We start from the raw sequence: 21,296 nt of genomic DNA on the forward strand, positions 1-21,296 counted from the left end.
TTAGGAAAGGAGTCTCCAGTGTCAATGTTTTGTACGTTTGTAAGGGTCAGAGAGTTTTCCACCATGGGAAAGTCTTCAGGACAGAGGAGTTTACGCTTTGCGGTTTCTCTGTAACATGACAAACTGTGCTTTATTTTAATCTTATTACCTTCGACATGTCATTCATTAATAAATTAAAAATTGCAATTGATGAATTGCTGTGGTGTAAAAGCAGTAATAAAACACTTCAGGCCTTGCTTTACAGGAAAATAACACACATAAACACAGTCATAACCTCCAGGGTCACTTTTCTGTCCTGTTTTAATCCACTTGTCCTTTTAGAACATAAAATAATAATAAAAAAAAACATCTACTTCATGCAAAAACGTTTTGATCTCCAAACACCTGGACTAAACTGAGGTCTGAATGTGCTGACCTCGTTTGGCGCGACGCCACAGAAAATCCCCCTAGAGCGATTCTGTTAGACTGCGCATGCGCGGAGGTTGTGCGCATGCGCAGTGCGGGCGGATCAGCCAGTGACGGGGTGGTTGGTGTATTTGTAATGACACATTTTGAAAGCACATGAACATAGTAACCAAGTTCGAGCTGGAGCTGAAGTGAAACTGGATACTTTGTTGCCTGCCTGCCTTCCTTCCTTTCTTTCTTTCTGCTCTGTAGGAAAGTAGTTAGGATAATGAGAGAGAAGTTTTTTGTTACGCAAGTGTGGTTATGTAACAACAACAAAATAACAGTGGTTGAAAGAGAAACGGCGGTGGAATGAGAAGTTATCGACGGTGAAGGTGGAATGTCGCAGAGCTCCGGAGCTCCGCAGCCGCCCCCGGGTCCTCCGCCCTCCTCCTTCTTCACCTCCTCCTCCTCCTCCACCTCCTCCTACTCCTTCTGCTCCTCTCAGCCCGGGCTGGAGGCCTCGGCGGCGGCGGGGGCGGGATGCAGCACCGTGCTGATGTCAGTCAAAGTGGCAGCGAGTCACTCCGGGATCCGGCCGCTGTGTCTCCCCGGCTGCGGGGATGAAACTCTGCGGCTTCAGCTCAGCATGGACCCGGGGAAGGCGGGGGAATTCCGGCTGGCCCTGAGACACAGCAGCGGAACTAACGCGGTAAAAAAAACCCAGATCCTTTCATCACACACTCAAACACTATCTCTCCGTCCCCACGCGACATGAAACACTCTCACGCGCGCTCACTTCGTGGATCTTAAAAGAGTTACATTTTTTTAATTTCCGCTCGGACCACTCAGTGTCACGTGATCACTGTGTTATTGTTTACAAGTTAGCTACATTCACTGCAATAATCACCGACCTGGTGATATAAATGACTCAGTAAACTTTAGCTGTTTGTTAGAATTCCTGTGCTGCCAACAGTTTTTAAAGCAAAAAGTAGTTAAAGATGTAAACAAAACAAAATAAAGTGGCTAGTGACGTGTTCGTAAGTTGAAAACTCTGACGTCATCACAGTCGGATCAAATTTGCATATCAAGAATGATAAGGTGCTTAGAACAGAAGAGTGGATCACACTAACACAACAGAGCAGGTTAGAATAAAATCTTCTTCTTCTTCTTCTTGTTTTTTTTTTAATTTTATACCAAAAAAAAAAAACAGTTAGACTTTTAAAAAATTTCTGTACATGTAAATACCACCAGTGCATGTGGTCTTTGTTTCTCCTGTGAGGTTCATAATCTGAGCTCTCTCTCACACCCAAACTCTTCTGTCAAGCTTATTTTAAAAAAAAAACTGAATAGTGTGCCTCGATAATCGGATCTGTATTTGTATCCGTTTAGTACATGTTGTAATGTATTCGTCTCAAGTTTTTAATTTATTGTTTTTATTGTTATTCATCTATATAGCCTGCATACACTGGAATGAAATGTCGTTTCTCCAGGACCATGATGCAACACATAACAATACGCAAGACTACATAAAGTGCAAATACACAACAGTGTGATATGAAGGCAGTACAGTAAATACACAGGGCAGTACAATATACACCTGATAGTACAGTAAATACATGTGACAGTACAGTAAATACGACAGTACAATAAATACGCAGGACAATACAATAAATACATGTGACAGTACAGTAAATACATGTGACAGTACAGTAAATACATGTGACAGCACAGTAAATACACGTGGCAGTACAGTAAATACATGTGATAGTACAGTAAATACATGTGACAATACAATAAATACACATAACAGTACAACAAATACATGACAGTACAGTAAATACATGTGACAGTACAATAAATACACGTGGCAGTACAGTAAATACATGTGATAGTACAGTAAATACATGTGACAATACAATAAATACACATAACAGTACAACAAATACATGACAGTACAGTAAATACATGTGGCAGTAAATACATGTGACAGTACAGTACATACATGTGATACTACAGTAAATACACGTAACAGTACAACAAATACATGTGGCAGTACAGTAAATACACGTAACAGTACAGTAAATACACGTGGCAGTACAGTAAATACACATAACAGTACAACAAATACATGTGACAGTACAGTAAATACACATGGCAGTACAGTAAATACGCAGGACAATACAATAAATACACATAACAGTACAACAAATACACGTGACAGTACAGTAAATACATGTGACAGTACAGTAAATACATGTGACAGTACAATAAATACACGTGGCAGTACAGTAAATACATGTGATAGTACAGTAAATACATGTGACAATACAATAAATACACATAACAGTACAACAAATACATGACAGTACAGTAAATACATGTGGCAGTAAATACATGTGACAGTACAGTACATACATGTGATACTACAGTAAATACACGTGACAGTACAGTAAATACACGTGGCAGTACAGTAAATACACATAACAGTACAACAAATACATGTGACAGTACAGTAAATATGCAGGACAATACAATAAATACACATAACAGTACAACAAATACACGTGACAGTACAGTAAATACATGTGACAATACAATAAATACACATAACAGTACAACAAATACACGTGACAGTACAGTAAATACATGTGACAATACAATAAATACACATAACAGTACAACAAATACATGTGGCAGTACAGTAAATACACATAACAGTACAGTAAATACACATAACAGTACAGTAAATACACATAACAGTACAGTAAATACACGTGGCAGTACAGTAAATACACATAACAGTACAACAAATACATGTGACAGTACAGTAAATACACATGGCAGTACAGTAAATACGCAGGACAATACAATAAATACACATAACAGTACAACAAATACACGTGGCAGTACAGTAAATACATGTGACAGTAAATACATGTGACAGTACAGTAAATACATGTGATAGTACAGTAAATACACATGGCAGTACAACAAATACATGACAGTACAGTAAATACATGTGACAGTAAATACATGTGACAGTACAGTAAATACATGTGATAGTACAATAAATACACATGGCAGTACAACAAATACATGTGATAGTACAGTAAATACACGTAACAGTACAACAAATACATGTGGCAGTACAGTAAATACATGTGGCAGTACAGTAAATACACGTGACAGTACAGTAAATACACATGACAGTACAGTAAATACACGTGACAGTACAATAAATACACGTGACAGTACAGTAAATACACGTGACAGTACAGTAAATACACGTGACAGTACAGTAAATACATGTGGCAGTACAGTAAATACATGTGACAGTACAGTAAATACATGTGACAGTACAGTAAATACATGTGGTAGTACAGTAAATACATGTGACAGTACAGTAAATACACGTAACAGTACAACAAATACATGTGATAGTACAGTAAATACACGTAACAGTACAACAAATACATGTGGCAGTACAGTAAATACACGTAACAGTACAACAAATACATGTGATAGTACAGTACATACATGTGATAGTACAGTAAATACACGTAACAGTACAACAAATACACGTGACAGTACAGTAAATACACGTGACAGTACAGTAAATACATGTGGCAGTACAGTAAATACACGTAACAGTACAACAAATACATGTGACAGTACAGTAAATACACGTGACAGTACAATAAATACACGTAACAGTACAACAAATACATGTGACAGTACAGTAAATACATGTGACAGTACAGTAAATACATGTGGCAGTACAATAAATACACGTAACAGTACAACAAATACACGTGACAGTACAGTAAATACACGTGACAGTACAGTAAATACATGTGACAGTACAGTAAATACACGTAACAGTACAACAAATACATGTGGCAGTACAGTAAATACACATAACAGTACAGTAAATACACATAACAGTACAGTAAATACACGTGGCAGTACAGTAAATACACATAACAGTACAACAAATACATGTGACAGTACAGTAAATACACATGGCAGTACAGTAAATACGCAGGACAATACAATAAATACACATAACAGTACAACAAATACACGTGGCAGTACAGTAAATACATGTGACAGTAAATACATGTGACAGTACAGTAAATACATGTGATAGTACAGTAAATACACATGGCAGTACAACAAATACATGACAGTACAGTAAATACATGTGACAGTAAATACATGTGACAGTACAGTAAATACATGTGATAGTACAATAAATACACATGGCAGTACAACAAATACATGTGATAGTACAGTAAATACACGTAACAGTACAACAAATACATGTGGCAGTACAGTAAATACATGTGGCAGTACAGTAAATACACGTGACAGTACAGTAAATACACATGACAGTACAGTAAATACACGTGACAGTACAATAAATACACGTAACAGTACAACAAATACACGTGACAGTACAGTAAATACATGTGACAGTACAGTAAATACATGTGGCAGTACAGTAAATACATGTGACAGTACAGTAAATACATGTGACAGTACAGTAAATACATGTGACAGTACAGTAAATACATGTGGTAGTACAGTAAATACACGTAACAGTACAACAAATACATGTGATAGTACAGTAAATACACGTAACAGTACAACAAATACATGTGGCAGTACAGTAAATACACGTAACAGTACAACAAATACATGTGATAGTACAGTACATACATGTGATAGTACAGTAAATACACGTAACAGTACAACAAATACACGTGACAGTACAGTAAATACACGTGACAGTACAGTAAATACATGTGGCAGTACAGTAAATACATGTGGCAGTACAGTAAATACACGTAACAGTACAACAAATACATGTGACAGTACAGTAAATACACGTGACAGTACAATAAATACACGTAACAGTACAACAAATACACGTGACAGTACAGTAAATACATGTGACAGTACAGTAAATACATGTGGCAGTACAATAAATACACGTAACAGTACAACAAATACACGTGACAGTACAGTAAATACACGTGACAGTACAGTAAATACATGTGACAGTACAGTAAATACACGTAACAGTACAACAAATACATGTGACAGTACAGTAAATACACGTGACAGTACAATAAATACATGTAACAGTACAACAAATACACGTGACAGTACAGTAAATACACGTGACAGTACAGTAAATACATGTGGCAGTACAATAAATACACGTAACAGTACAACAAATACACGTGACAGTACAGTAAATACACGTGACAGTACAGTAAATACATGTGACAGTACAGTAAATACATGTGGCAGTACAATAAATACACGTAACAGTACAACAAATACACGTGACAGTACAGTAAATACATGTGACAGTACAGTAAATACATGTGACAGTACAGTAAATACATGTGGCAGTACAGTAAATACACGTAACAGTACAACAAATACATGTGATAGTACAGTAAATACACGTGGCAGTACAATAAATACACGTGACAGTACAGTAAATACACGTGACAGTACAGTAAATACACGTGACAGTACAGTAAATACACGTGACGGTACAGTAAATACACGTGGCGGTACAGTAAATACACGTGGCGGTACAGTAAATACATGTGGCAGTACAATAAAGCCACTGAGATACAGTTGGTGATTTAGAGAATTTCGATAAAAACAACAGACGGTGTCTAGCTATTAAGGATGTAAAGGCTTAATGAGGCTGAGTTTTTGACATTAGCTTTGGTTTATGGGTCAAACACTGAAACAATTTTCAAAACTGCTATAAAAAAGATATTTTCGTAATATTTTCTCTGTTAATATGTTATTTTGTGCTGTACACTGCTTTATGAGACAATAGAGTTGTTTCTGTCAGAAAAAATATTTTTTATGTAAAATAAAGTCTTCAGGTGCAAAAAGACGTCTCGTCTTTGACCCATATATTGATGCGGAGTATCGATGCAGAGTATCGATGCCGAATATTGATAAATTGATTTAGAAATAAGGAGTTTCTACAGGTTAGACGGAACTGAGACGTTTGGTGAAATTCACAGAGTGAAATGGTGAAGTGTGCTGTTATCAGTCCTAACATTGTCCCTACAATACAGTCACGTGAACAGGCTTCAGAGCAGGAGATTTTGCTGCGTGATTGTTGATTACAATCTTGTTCATGCTACTGTAGACCTCATTCATGTGACAATCATCATAACTCACTTATTACACAGTCCTAACTCTTAATTCTAAACTTGAGACACTGTCTAAGATTGAGCTCAGCCTAAAATTAACAAGTAATTAACAAGCACTTTGGCTTTAGTTTGTCTTTGGTGATTCAGCTTTAGTGTTTTTATTGATGCGAGAATGATTGTTACAATGATCCTGTTGTAAATTTAAGCATGTCTCTCTTTTTTTTCCCATTAGTCCATTGCTGAGTTTGATCTCAGGACGGTGCGCTACGAGGTCAAGACACCACGGAGTCACGAGCTGATCTTGGCCACGTCCCCTCATGACCGCATCACCTTCAACTTCCGCAGCGAACAGGAAGCGCAGGCCTGGGCCACTGTGGTGATGTCATCACTCCGCGAGGCTCATCGAGGTGAGACACACTGTCTTACTCCTCCTCTCATTGTCTCATGATTGTCCTCCATTTGTAATCATTAAAATCCGGTATGACGTCACCAAACTGTTACGCAAATTGTTCTGATAAACTCCTTATCTTCTCTAAATGTTGTGTTCATACTTCTTCGTATGTGAATCACTTTAATACAACAGTCATAAGCTGCACGTGCGTGAGCCGCACTGTATAAAAGTGGTATTTTAATGAAGTACATGTTGAAAATCTATATATCTATAAATCTATATACAGAGTAGAAGTACAGACTCTGTGATATTATAATGCACAGAAAAGGTAAACACCAAACTCTGTGCTGTATTTTTATTATTATTAATAATTTCATTTTTGTATTGCTGCATAAATTTTAAGAATTTATAACTTCTTACGGTTAAAAATAAGAATCAATTAATAATTAATTGAAAAATGACAAGATAGCACAAATTCTGTCCTTTCAGAAGGGTCCTTAACCAGGATGTTGTGCTTTAGGTGGGTTATTTAGGAAAAACTTAAAAATTATTTCACTTAGGACTGAAAAAAACCCATTATATATATATTTTTATACGTTTTTGGTTGAATTTTTCAGTACTCAGATGGCGGTGCATTCCTACCAGCATCTGAAATATAATGATGTGTTTTGTAGAGGAAAACCGACCAACCATCAAATTATTGATTATTATTTTGTTTTATTGCCCCACATTCACACACACCCACACACACACACACACACACACCCACCAAAGGGCTGATATTAAAGAATGTAACCTTTTCCTCAGAAACTGCACACTCACACTACAGGAATTTTGGGACTGAATGGTGCTCTGTGCGTGTAGTGTGTGGTTTTGGACAGTTTTATTTTGTATTTAGTTTTGTCTCTCGTTTACTATTCACCTTACGATGTTTTCTTCTAATAGTAAAGTAAGTTCTTGCTCATTTAGACTGACTCTGTGTGACTCCCCCCTCAGTGGCCATTGGTTGTCCTGCAGATGATGGACAGCTTCTGCCCCAGCCCCTGGTTGTACAAATGCCCGCCTCACTGTCCAGCACGGGTACGTCCTCGCGTCCTCTCCTCGCTCTCTGTGTCCAAACAAAGCACAAAAGTCTCAATTGTGCATTGTGTAGATAAAAAAAAAACACTGACTGTCTCTTGTCGTGCTGTTCTGCATATTTACTCTCTCCCACACGAACGGTTTTACAGGAAAATATTTTCAACACGCTGGATAAATGTATTCCAACTGCAGGTCAGCTGTTTATATATAAAGTACCAAAAAGTTATTCTAATCAAATTTAGTCATAAGTAATGTGCAAGACGTTGTGCACTTGTGCTTACTGAACAGAGAGCGACGAAAATCATTTATGCGCATGATTAGATGCCTTTCCCACCTTGCACTCTTTCATGACTGTGCACTGTGATACAAACACACACACACACACACACTCTTCTCTTGTTCTTCTCCTGTTCTTCTCCTCTCTTTTTTATTTTCTCTCATCTCTTTTTTTCTCATCTTATCTGTTCTTTCACTCTTCTCTTTTCCTGTATCTCTTTCTCCTCTCACTCTTCTCTTCTTCTTCACTCTCTCCTCTCTCTCTCTCTCTCTCTCTCTCTCTCTCATTCTCCCCTCTCCCCCTCTCTCCCTCTCTGTAGAGGAGCTGTGTATGGAGCTGGTTCGGTCTATAGAGGCCGGTGATGTTCAGGCTGCGTCTGTGTGTGCGGAGTCTCTGGCTCGTCAGCACACACCGCTGTGCATTCAGCCAAATCACAAACACTACACCAACAAGGAGATCAGGTAAAAAACAGAAAATATCTATATGTCCTTTATCGTATATACATTATATACTCGGACATTATTTTTTTTCTTACATCAGTTGTTTAAGGTTAATTTCTCGTATGTTGAATAGAAATGACTTCAGGCTGAGAGTACACTTTTATACATAACTTTATACATTACACATCTGGAATTAGATTACGTTGCATTTAATTTTATTGTGAGTGTGTTTTATTATTAATTACGCATTAATTTTTATGCATTTTAATTTGATGGTTTAACGTTCATTGTCTCCTTGCTGTTGAATGATGGCTTACTTAAAACTTAATTTTTAAGTAATTAATGGTAGGAAATTGAAATGTATATTTCTCTCAAAATAGAAATAGTAGAGAGTTTGTACATGATGAGAAAAGTCAGAGACGCTATTTCTGTATGTCCTCTAGTTTGTCAGTGGTGTTGGAGGATGCTTCCTCTTCCTGTTGTGTCACTGTTAAAGTCTTCCCCCACACCACGGTGGCTGCTCTTAAACAGCAGGTGAGCATGGATGAGGCTTATCTTATTACAAAGCAGGAAGTGAATAAGAAAGTGTGTTTAAACTTGTTCAGCATGGGACACAAACCTGAAACCGGAGCATGACGTTATTCTGTATTAAGCGTCATTACAGTTTTCGCCTCAACCGTGTACTTCTTTTCCTTTATTGTCCTTCATTGGCGATATTTACGAGTTATTTCTATCTGTATCTGTTTCCTTTGTGACTGTTTCCCGACTGCTCACTACCACCTGTTTTTTTTCTGTGTTCTTGATAGAAATAGTAAAATTTTGTAAATAAATAGTTTGTGGTGCTGTGACCAACAATGAATTCTTTCTATAAAAAGTAAGTGATAATCGATTGTTTTCTATTCTGCTAAAAGTATTCTATTGTGTTCAGAAAATCTTCCTTCATGTAACACGTTTTGATCTGAAAACTATCATGACGATTAAATGAATATGCAAATTTGTCTATGACATCATCAGTAAACTGCTAACGACTTTTTGAGCACGCATTAGCTACTTTGCCCTGAAAACACTTGGCAACACTGCATCTGAGTATAAAACTATAAATGTGTTAGCCAATTAAATTAGAAGATTAGTCCAACTATGATTCGTCACAGAGATAAAACTGATAAGAAACAGCAGGAATAATTAAAAATTAAATTACATTATATCCCCTTTTTTCCAGTCTGATGGGTAAAGTGACACTCTCTCTCTCTCTGTCTCTCTCTCTCTCTCTCTGTCACTGCTGTAGGTGTTTGTGCAATACGGTTTCCATCCACATGTCCAGCGCTGGGTCATCGGTCACTGTCTGTGCGCCGACTCCCGCTCTCTGGCGTCCTATGGCGTGCAGCAGGACGGAGACACCGCCTTCCTGTACCTGGTGTCCCGACAGAGGCGACAGGACCAGGAGAACTTCCTGCTTGCTCCCACTTCCTCCTCTGGGGACACATATTCTATTGGCAATGGGCCGGAGGGAACGTTGAAAGCCTACAGTACGCTGCCCACCAGACTGCACCCGCACCACAACAACAGCGGTGTGTGTGTGTGTGTGTGTGTGTGTGTGTGTGTGTGTGCGCATGTGTGCATGTGTGCAGAAGCACACTCTCACACACGTAATAATAATTGAGCCAGTTCCCACTGTGAGATAACAGTAAACAGATATAAAAAATTATATTCTTTTTCTCGTATCAAACTTAAAATGTTCTTGTCCTACTGGCTGAAAATTTTTGATACGTTTTAGAAATAAATGCTTGAAATTAGCAAAATTATCTTGCCAATAGAACAAGACAACTTGAAGCTTGAAATAAGTAAAAATACCTTAAAATTGGCTTCATAATCTTATTATAAAATTATTTTATCATAATCTCATACTGAGAAATATTATTATTCCAAATCTATCATACTGAAATTTGTGTATATTCAACATATTTTCTGCTAAGTCATAATTTTTTGAAGTGTTAACAGTATCAGATTACCTGTTTAATCTCATGACCTTGGACATTTCAGGCAGTCGTAGTTTGGCCGGGATAGAGAGGTTGGGCTTGGGTGAAATCCGTGACCTGATTAACCTGGAGATGCCACAGCTGAACGAAGCCCTCTTGCCCGGCAGAACTAACACACAGGTACATGCAAACACACAAACATAATCGCACAGATGTTGAAAAATGAAAAATAACCGATTAGCAGTATATTTGTGCTGAATATTTGTATTTAATATATATTTATTGCTAAAATCCAGGTATGTTTATTTATTTTCCTGAAAAAGTAAAGGCTTTACACTAAATTTAGATAATGTAGTAAGCTGTTTACCTGACCACTTGAATAATCTGATTAAAAATGTCAGTAATAATAATAATAATAATAATAATAATAATAATAATAATAAGGTAATTTCATGCATGTAAATGTTATCCTAACAAAATAATGAAACCCCTGCACGGGCGCTGTAGGGTCATAAAAGGAATAAACACTCCACAATATGCTGTTTTTCATAAAATAATCAAAAATCATACATTTATCTGCTTTTACTTACATTTAATTTTGAGGAACGTCCGTGAAACAAGTTAATTCCTGTTCTCATTTAACATTATAGCAGCTATAAACAGTCATTCCCTCACCTGCTTCTCTTTTTTCTCTCTAAATTGCAAGTCCTGAAGACTTTCCCTTATCCTAAACCTTAGAGTTTCAGCTTTACCTTTGACTGTTACAAAGCACTGACACTGGAGACTCCTTCCCTTCCCGTATAGAAACGATAACGTATTAGAACGAGCGCATTAATATAAACCTATGATTTGCATCTGCACTACTGCACTACTACTGCTGCTAATATAGGATATATAACAATTAACAGTGTGATATTAAATTGTATGTGTAATAACATTAATAGGATTATACACTTAATACATATGTTTGTGTTTGTGTGGGTGTGTGTATAGCTGGGTTGGGCGTGTCCTTCCTGTACGTACATTAACAAGCCGACGCGTCCCGGCTGTGAGATGTGCAGTGCGGACAGACCCGAGAGTTACACAGTGCCTGGAGGCTACAGACCTGACACACTGGAACTGCGACGCATCCAACAGGAGAAAGAAGCCATCAGACAGTACCAGCAGGTCAGACATCTCACACACTCTCTCTCTCTCTCTCACACACACACACACACACATTCCTGATGACCTCATACTTCCAGCTGTAAACAAAGATGTAAACATAAAAGCAAAATATATTATATTTATTTCAATAGATGAGATTGGCATTCCCTTTATATTACAGGAATACAAATACAGTCTCACAAAATATACATAATGCACGACCAGACATTATAAATCACACCATCACACAAGCAGACGTGCAGTAGGACTGTTTTCTTTTAGTACAGGGAGAATGCAGATTGATGGTTTTAGTCTTTGACTGTTAAAACGGAGAGATTTGCATGTTGGGACTTTTTGTTTGGACCAAAACTGACTTGTACGCAGCCAAAACCTTTGGCATCTGAAGTTTCTTTCTTTAGTTTTGCAGTTGCTCTAAGAGACTAATGAAGCTAACAAATAATGCATATTTATAGCCATCAGATTAGCGCCTGTCTATATCATCATACATTTGCCTCAAAAGACTCCGTGACACTTAAACAGTTTCATAATATAGAATAATAAACATATATTTCTTTTAAAATCATCCAAATTACTTCCAACATTAAAAAAAATGTTAGGCCATGCCTCCTACCTGAGTCTGATGCTGTGGGGAGAGACATCAAAATCTGTACTAAAGAAGAAAGGTGGAGCTACGACTGTTTTTACTGCATGATGCTACACTGGTAGCTGTAAGGGTTTTTTTTTTTTTTTTTTTACTTTTTTTACAAAAATAGCCTCATAGCTTCTCAGCTTATCGAGGGGTAAACTGGAGAACTAAAAAAAAAAATGGAGGCAAATTGCGTTTTTTTATGTGCAGGCTCAGCTAGAAAGATAGATTTCTAAAATATTTTGGTTTAAAAAATCCTTTAGTTTACAGAAGTTTCTTTGCATCTCCAGGCAGTGGCATATCTAATGCATTATGGGAAGGCAGGATCTCAAGCTATGATTGGCTCTCCGGTCTCACGCTCTTCTCTTCTGTCTGGTTTTCTTTTTAAAGGAGAAAGGGAGGAGGGAGGAGCTGAGGGCCAGCAACTCACTACAGTACAACCTCGACCAGGACTACTGAAACACACACATGTACACATCACACACAGTCCCTATGCACACATTAACACTTGAAGAAATTTGAATATATACTGAGACTTTTTTAAAAATTCACACAGGAGCAAATACAAGACATCACAATAACATCACAGGACACCTGAGAAAAACACACACCAAAGACTGAATAATTATTGCACTCGGGCTGTGTGAACACTTTGTGCATGCCAATCTCATCTATTGTACTTGAGTTGAAATGCTAAGTTGGCAAAACAAGGAATGAATTTGATTCTAAAGGGCACTTGATGGTTCTCACTTATTATAAGCAGTTTTAGCATTTTGGGGACCTTTTTCTTTAATGCACTTCTAATTCACAAAGCACTTTTGTTTACACTGATGGTATGTATATATTTTCAAGTTTAATCTTGAAGAAAACTCCTCTCAGACACCTCCACGGGCCAGATTTCTGGACTGTTAGCATGATAAACTGACCTAGAGGGACTTGTATTAACTGAATGAACAGAATTGTACTTGGTTTAGTATATACAGACATACTGTTAAATTAATCGCTGAGAATATGACAAATGTTCAATTATGGACTAGCCTACTAGTAGCTAGCTATTTTGGGGGTGTTATAAATTGCATATTTATGAATATTTGCATACATCCCGGCACTCTTGCTTCCCATTGAAACATCTGGTGTGAGCATGAACTCCTGCTGTCTCATGTTACAAAGTGCTGACACTGAAGACTCTTTCCATAAATGTTCTCACAGAAACCCTGACCATATCAAAGTTTTACTTCATTAAATGACAACGCATTTTTAATCTGTTTATTATTAGACTTTGTTTATGGGGAGCATCCGCCATACAAGTCCCTGTGCAAGTTGTTACTATAGAACTACTAACACTGACAGAACGAAAGAATGAGCATGTTAATATAAACCTGTGATTTTCAGCTGCACTTCAGTCAGACCAGTCAGATTCAAGAATTCAACACTTTAGTATGAATACATGACAGAACCCATTTTGGCTTTCAGTCACAGCATTAAGAATCAGAGAGAAGATTTACTCGAGTAAAAGCAACATGTCTCACTAGTGAAACTTCTCTTATGAATACAATTTACAAAATGTATTACTTATTCAAAAAAAATCGAAGTGCCTGCACCAACAACATTGAAGAATCACTTAGTCAACTATGTTATGCATAAAAGCTGTAAGTGAGCCCTGAAAATACTGGGCATAAATGGCTCTCTTTCTCAGCTTTCCACTTGTCATCGGGTCATCTGAGATGAATATTAATACCATGTTCTGAAAAAAAAATCTCATGGGTATTTTTTGCTGTATTAACCTCTCTCTGAATGGGTTTTAGCTTGATGGTATTCTTAGGCCTTGACCTATTGTACTAGCATAAGGAGTTTCTGATGGTGACTACAAAGCCACTCTGGCTAATGGCATCTGCTAAATAATGTAATGTAAATTTTAATGGTGCAAGGCTAATTCAGTAGTTTCTTGGGCACATAGCAATATATTATTCTAAATAATAGGTTTATAATGTCACACCCTTGGTGTAAACATGATCCAGTACAGTACCGTGTGATACAATACAGTAAAGATATAAAACGGGTTTCTTCTCTCTCAGTCCTGTGTACTATAACTACTGTGACAAACTAAGTCAAGCTCAGGAAGGGTAGAGTTATTAACTGACAACTATGCAGTCATGTACCTATGCAGTATAGTGAGGGCTGGAAGCGGAAAGCCTTGTTCTGCATTATATCTGGATAATATCTCACTATGAAAGAAAGATGTTAATAAAGTAATGGATTTGATTTCAATTCAATATGTTAAATATGTACTGTATGAATTAAGCAAGACTGTTTTCATTCAGTTTACTGTCTCGATGTACAGTATTGGTTCTATCAGTGTTCCTGAAAGGAAAATTCTTATGTCTATACTAAATAAAGTAAACATGTGATGTAAACATTAAGTGATTTCTTGAATCTCGATTACTTTTTCACTGCACATTTCAATATATAGGATATTTACTAGTATATCTGTGCTTCTTTAACTATTCTCCAAAATATCATTTAGTAGTGTGCATTATATTTGGTTGTATGCATAGACTTTGTGTTCATGAGTGTAAAACTAATTATAATTGAAGTCTAAGGGTTGAATTCCATATATCAACGTTTAACACATGCACCATTATAATGCAAGTTTAAAACATCAGCCATTACGTGTTTTACTAACCCTGTTCTTATAGAATTTTATCCAGATTTTCAACACTGGAGCAATATAGTAAAAAATAGTTGTAGTTACTTTACCACCATTTTATATGTGCTCCAAGATTCCTCTGATTTCTGTTGCAGGGGCTCCCAAACATTTTGGGCCCCAATGTACAGGAACTAGCTAGGAACTAAACAGGAGTCGAGGAACTAGGGTAGATGGACAAAGAAAGATGTTCATTTTACTGCTGAAGTCCTATTCTAGTGCAGTGTGTCAGGATAGTGAGGAAAAAATAAAATCACTTTTCCCCAATATTCAACCCAGACATGTAGACTTTAGCCTGTGAGTATGCACTTGTCTGCATGACAAAAAAAAACCCAAAATCTGGAACTGCACAGTGCCAAAAATCAAACTATGCCCCTTTCTTCCAAACCCTATACATAACATTAACTGTCTTAGCTAAATTATTTGTAATATTTACAAAGTAACAACATATGAATATCGAGCTCACTCTGAAGACAGATTTTGTGTCCTACTATTCTGAAATGTTACTGCAAGTCTCATTTGAACAAGGTACATTTAACTGAATTCTGTTTTAGTCTTTTTGTGCTAACCTGACATGCTGCACTAGAGTAGGATTTCAGCATTACAAAAGGACAAATTTCTCTGCCAATCTACCTCCCCTAGTTCCTCAACATCAAGTGATCCTGACTAAGTGAACATGAAAATATGGAAAAAGATTTATTGAAAATGTTCTAATTTATACAATCTCGAATAAAAGAAAATGTATGGTGATCAAGGCCCAGGGTGGCAGTGTCCAGTAGGGGTTATTGGGGGCTGCATTAGATAGTTAATTCAAGATCCTTAAATGTTCTTGTATTATTATGGATATTGTCATTCATAAAGCTTACTGTAACTATGACAATGGATAGTTCACTCGCTCATAATACATCTGTATATTAATAGTACGATATGTCATTGTTTAATAAATAAAAAATTGATATTTAATTATTTAAGATTAAATCACTGTGGTATAAGGGCAATAAAGCACTATGGCATGTGTATGTGTGTATGTGTGTATGTGGGTGTGTGTAGGCACAGGAAGCAGAGCGCAGGGAGAACTATGCTCGGCTGGTGGAGGTGGACGGTCAGGAACTGGTCCCGAACACAGAGAGCATTGAATGCAGGATTTGTTACTTACAGCTTCAGTCAGGAGAGGGAGTCCTGCTGCGTGAATGTCTCCACTGCTTCTGCAGGTAAGAGCACCAAGTGGACAACTGATGGAGAGATAAGGAATTGTTGATAAGTGGTTGGACTAGTGCATAATTGGATGACTGGTTGAGAGTTGGTGGACAGTTGGAGGACAGTTGGTGGATGGGTGGTAGATGGGTGCTAAATGATTGCTGGATGATGAGTGGTGGGTGACTAGTGCATGACTGGAAGATGATTAGTGGATGGTTGGTGGTGAATCATTGATTGGTGGTTAGTTGGTGAGGTGTTTAGTTGGTGGGTGACTGGATGTTCAGTGGGTAATTGGTGGATGGACACTGGATAAGTGGTGATTAGTTGGTGGATGATTGGTCAGTGAATGGTCACTGGGTGATTGGTGGATGCCTGGAAGATGGTCGGTGGGTGATTGTTGGATGACTGGAGGATGGTCAGTGAGTGATTGGTGGATGACTGGAGGATGGTCAGTGGGTGATTGGTGGATGACTGGAGGATGGTCAGTGGGTAAGCAGTCAGTGGATGACTGGTGGGTTGTTGATGTTTGTTAATGGGTGATTGGTGGATGGTTAGTGGATGATTGGTGGATGGTTGGTAAGTGATTGGTTGTTTGGAGGAATGCTATAGAATACATGTATTATATTTTCTCATTAAATGCTTATTTATTGGGTCAATATTAGACCTTCTGACAACATGACCACATCAAAAATGTGTGTGTGTGTGTGTGTGTGTAGAGAATGTTTGCGTTCGGTAATCCTGCTTTCAGAGGATCCTCAGGTGGCGTGTCCCTACAGAGACGAGGCATACGCATGTGACTGCACACTGCAGGAGAGAGAGATCCGCGCTGTGAGAACTCTTTCATTCAATTCAACCAACTCAACAAATCTTTAAACACCTACACAGCTATGTTTTCCTTTCTGGCAATCTACACAAAAATACCAACAGAGGCTTCATTTAACAAAGTGCAGAGTTTAATCCAGACATGTTATATATTTTAATCCTGTAATACATAGAATTGTTTGTGTTAAAATGACTGAATGTTTAAATAATGTGTGTTCTTCACTTCTGTCTCTCTTATGTGTGTGTGTCAGCTGGTTTCGGGTGAGGAGTATGAGCGCTGGCTGCAGCGGGGGCTTTCAGTGGCTGAGTCACGCTGTGAGGGCAGTTATCACTGTGCCACCACCGACTGTCCAGGCTGGTGTGTGTATGAGGACACTGTCAACACCTTCCACTGCCCTGTCTGCAGCAAGCACAACTGCCTGCTCTGCAAGGTAACACACACACAGCTGATAAAAGCAACATATACTGCTATTTTACAAAATATACATGTAATTTAAGGGCAATGGTATTGGAGAATATTTTGATCACATTTACAGAGGGGGAGGTGCAAAGGTTAGAATAGAGTTTTTTGTTCACCTTAATATCTTAATACCTTAATACACTTTTGAAACCAAACACACTACATATTCTGTGACTATAAATTTCTTTGTCTTCTTCATTTTGTAAGGGTATGTAAACTTTCGCATTCAACTGCTTTTGTCCTGAATCATTTTACAGTCTAAGAAAAACTTCACAAACTTCACATATGCACACTCTCTCTCTCTCAGGCAATTCATGAAGGGATGAATTGTAAACAGTACCAGGACGATCTTGCTGCTCGTGCCATCAACGACATTGCAGCCCGGAGAACGAGGGACCTCTTGAAGGTCACACACAGTAATTATTTCAGTTGTCCTTCATTGACTTTGGACAACTATTTCTGCTTTGCTGGTGAACTTATTTGACACAGAAGCAGATAATTAGCATATAATGCGGTTAACATTTCTCAGATCATAATTAAATCACCATCAGAGATGAGGCACAGCTAGCTAGTCTGATTTCACTCCTATTGTTAAATAGAAAGTCATTTTTTGTTACCAGGTAACAAATGCAGTGTGTGTATGTAGATGTGGAGTAATGTGTAAAATAGTGAAGTGTACATAAGAATGCACGCTGCTGTTTATATGGAAATCACTTTACATATACTGATAGGGTACTTTTACACTCATACAGCTGTTGATACAATTTCACAATTATTTTTACTTCTTTGGACTTTTGAATTACTAATAATCTTCTAAAAAGCACATAATTGCCCCATGCCCTGGCATTGTTTTTAATCTGTACATTGAGTTATTATCCACTATCACATTATGCCTCCTTTGGCCATCAGAATGGTCTAAATTCATCCCAGTATGTTTTTGTGTGGGAATCCTGTATTGGAAAACATTACAAATCAGAATAGATTTGAGAAAACTTTCCAGCTCATTAAATAGTTTATTTTTACTTCACAGTGCTAATTCTCTTTATTTTCTTTGTTATTGTCTGTCCATGCAACAGACTCTGGTGAAGTCTGGCGAGGCGATGCACTGTCCTCAGTGTGGAATCATCGTGCAGAAGAAGGAAGGCTGTGATTGGCTGCGCTGCACTGTGTGTCACACAGAGATCTGCTGGGTCACCAGAGGGCCACGCTGGGGCCCTGGGGTACAGAACCAAACACTCACCTGCTTAGAAACTCCAAAACACCTTATGCATGTGTCCATGTAATCTATATAAATGTCCACTAACTACACCTCATTCTATAATTCATTTTATAATTCAGCAGTTTTATAATTCCTGCAGTGAGGCTGAATTCAATTCTATTTAATTTAGTTCCACTCTTCTGGGAAGGCTTTCCACTAGATTTTTGAGCATGGCTGTGTGGATTTGTATTCATTCAGCTACAAGAGCATTAGTGAGGTCAGGCACTGATGTTGGGTGACGAGGCCTGGGGTGCAGTCGGTGTTCCAGTTCATCCCAAAGGTGTTCAGTAGGGTTGAGGTCAGGGCTCTGTGAAGGACACTCGAGTTCTTCCACTCCAACCTTCACACACCATGTCTTCATGGAGCTTGCTTTGTGCACAGGGGCATTGTCATGCTGGAACAGGCTTGAGCCTCTTAGTTCCAGTGAAGGGAAATCTTAATCCTACAACAAAGACATTTTATACAATTCTGTGCTTCCAGCTTTGTAGAAACAATTTGGGAAAGAACCAAATATGGATGAGATTGTCATGTAAAAAATATTTTTAAATGAAAAAAGAGACTCCAAGAAGTGACTTTCTACATTTAAGAATGAATATGAATCAGTGAAGTCTTCGTGTGATGATCATCTGATTTTGGATGTGATTTCTGTATCTTTTGTCACAGGGTCCTGGAGACACGAGTGGAGGTTGCCGCTGTAATGTGAATAAACAGAGATGCCACCCAAAATGTCAGAACTGCCACTGAGAGAGAGAGAGAGCGAGCGAGCACAAGTGTGAGCGAAACCGTCCCCTGGATGAAAACCAATAACAATGAAAAGCCTTAAAAAAAGACTGAAAACAAAAACCAAAGCTGAATATCATTAACTTTCATGAATCATTATTAAGTTAATAATATTGGACAAAATGCACTTTTTATGTCTTACGCCGAGCATTGATATTACACAGGTAAAAATATTAATATACTGAAGTGCCTTATTTTATAAACCCAACTGTTTTTCAGGGTGCTACATTTTCACATGGATTTTTATAGATCCAGTATAATTCCTGTGTGTTTAACTGTTTTTCTTAACAAAAAAAACTTTACAATTTTATTTAATATTGATAAAACACCGTAAACTATTATTCTCAGAGTTTTAATGGTAATGACAAAGCATGAATTTTGGCAAAATTCCAAAATTCCACAGCTACAGTGACAGCTACAGTGACAGTTTTACTCTATTGAGAATAACTGTTCAGCGCCTTATGTTGGAGATTTTGTCTTGAATGAAAACATTCTTGTATGACCTTTTGTATAATTTATTTTACAATTCAAGCTATCACTGATCTGAAAACAAACAATAAACATTTCCACATGAAAAAACTGAGAATGATGATGATGATGATGGTTTGAACAAGCTTTTCAGAAAGAAGTGATTATTAATGGGATTGTTTTTGTCATTATTGTTACCAATGGTGTTGCTTGGATATATGTTTTGAACCCCACCCTGAATACTTTTCGCCATGGAAAAATCTGTAGTATTAATGTAGTACGCCACAGAGAAGGGAAGGGGGAATAATAAAGAGCTGTGCAAATCAAAATTCACGCAGTTGTAGACTGGCAGAGAGCCACCCTCTCCAAGCATCTACTGTGAAGATCAGTACATCCTTGTAATCAGGATTGTAATCCACAGAGTGGGGATACCAGATGAGATCTTGACAGATAAAGGGACAAACTTTACATCACAGCTGATGGGACAGTTAACTGGGCAACACTGTGATTAAGACCAGCCCATACCACCTGCAGACTGATAGACTAGTGGAGACTTTTAATCAGATGCTCAAGAATATGCTCCCCACGTTTGTATAAGATACAGGAAAGGACTGGGACAAGTGGTAACCATTTGTGCTGTTTGCATACAGGGAGGTGCCGCAAGCATCAACAGGCTTTTCTCCTTTCAAGCTCCTGTATGGTTGGCAGGTCCAAGGGATGCTGAATCTCCTGAGGAAGATTTGTGAGACCCCTTCTTCAGAGAAGGCATCAAAGTCTGAGAGGGGTATCATCCAGTACGTCCTGGAGACGAGGGACTTCCTCAAGAACTACAGAAAGTAGTCCAGAGAGAACCTGCTGTATGCACAGAAAGCACAAAAACTGACTAAGTAGCAAGGACCATACACAGTTATCCGCAAGATGGGGCAGGTGATGTATGAGACATGTCACCCCGAAAAAGGCGAGAACAAGCAAACATACCATATCAACCTGCTTAAGGAGTGGAAGGAACCACCTGGCAAACTCAAAACAGTGCTGCTGATTCAGAAGGTGCGGAATGACCAGGAAGAGGA

At 38.0% G+C, this 21,296-nt stretch overlaps 1 protein-coding gene across 4 annotated transcripts; it reads left to right on the forward strand.

Annotated features, from left to right (window-relative positions):
- Positions 1-497: 497 nt before the first annotated feature.
- shrprbck1r (sharpin and rbck1 related) lies at positions 498-20,337 on the forward strand. Of its 4 annotated transcripts, none has more exons than XM_053233326.1 (14): positions 498-1,096; positions 6,814-6,988; positions 7,969-8,052; positions 8,649-8,790; positions 9,213-9,303; positions 10,055-10,295; positions 10,810-10,925; positions 11,739-11,912; positions 16,292-16,452; positions 17,155-17,266; positions 17,512-17,691; positions 18,028-18,126; positions 18,797-18,999; positions 19,109-19,617. In XM_053233326.1, exons 1-14 carry the CDS (start codon positions 785-787, stop codon positions 19,215-19,217), a joined length of 2,199 nt encoding a protein of 732 aa, XP_053089301.1. In that variant the 5' UTR covers positions 498-784; the 3' UTR covers positions 19,218-19,617. The 4 variants fall into 4 exon arrangements, 3 of the variants coding, with proteins under 3 accessions (XP_053089301.1, XP_053089300.1, XP_026803264.3); XM_053233325.1 differs by having other exon boundaries at positions 499-1,096; positions 10,055-10,337; positions 19,109-19,615; XR_003404798.3 differs by lacking the exon at positions 19,109-19,617 and adding an exon at positions 19,642-20,337 and having other exon boundaries at positions 501-1,096; positions 10,055-10,337; positions 18,028-18,136; positions 18,797-18,940.
- Positions 20,338-21,296: the final 959 nt, after the last annotated feature.

The sequence above is a fragment of the Pangasianodon hypophthalmus genome, chromosome 4, assembly GCF_027358585.1.
Source record: "Pangasianodon hypophthalmus isolate fPanHyp1 chromosome 4, fPanHyp1.pri, whole genome shotgun sequence".
NCBI classification, from domain to species: domain Eukaryota; kingdom Metazoa; phylum Chordata; class Actinopteri; order Siluriformes; family Pangasiidae; genus Pangasianodon; species Pangasianodon hypophthalmus.

Bases quoted from the DNA above. Each gene is read 5' to 3' on its own strand.
- shrprbck1r (XM_053233325.1), top strand. From the start codon at position 785: ATGTCGCAGAGCTCCGGAGCTCCGCAGCCGCCCCCGGGTCCTCCGCCC. The intron at 6,989-7,968 runs GTGAGACACACT...CTCCCCCCTCAG, and splicing joins ACTCCGCGAGGCTCATCGAG to TGGCCATTGGTTGTCCTGCA. The intron at 16,453-17,154 runs GTAAGAGCACCA...GTGTGTGTGTAG, and splicing joins TGTCTCCACTGCTTCTGCAG to AGAATGTTTGCGTTCGGTAA.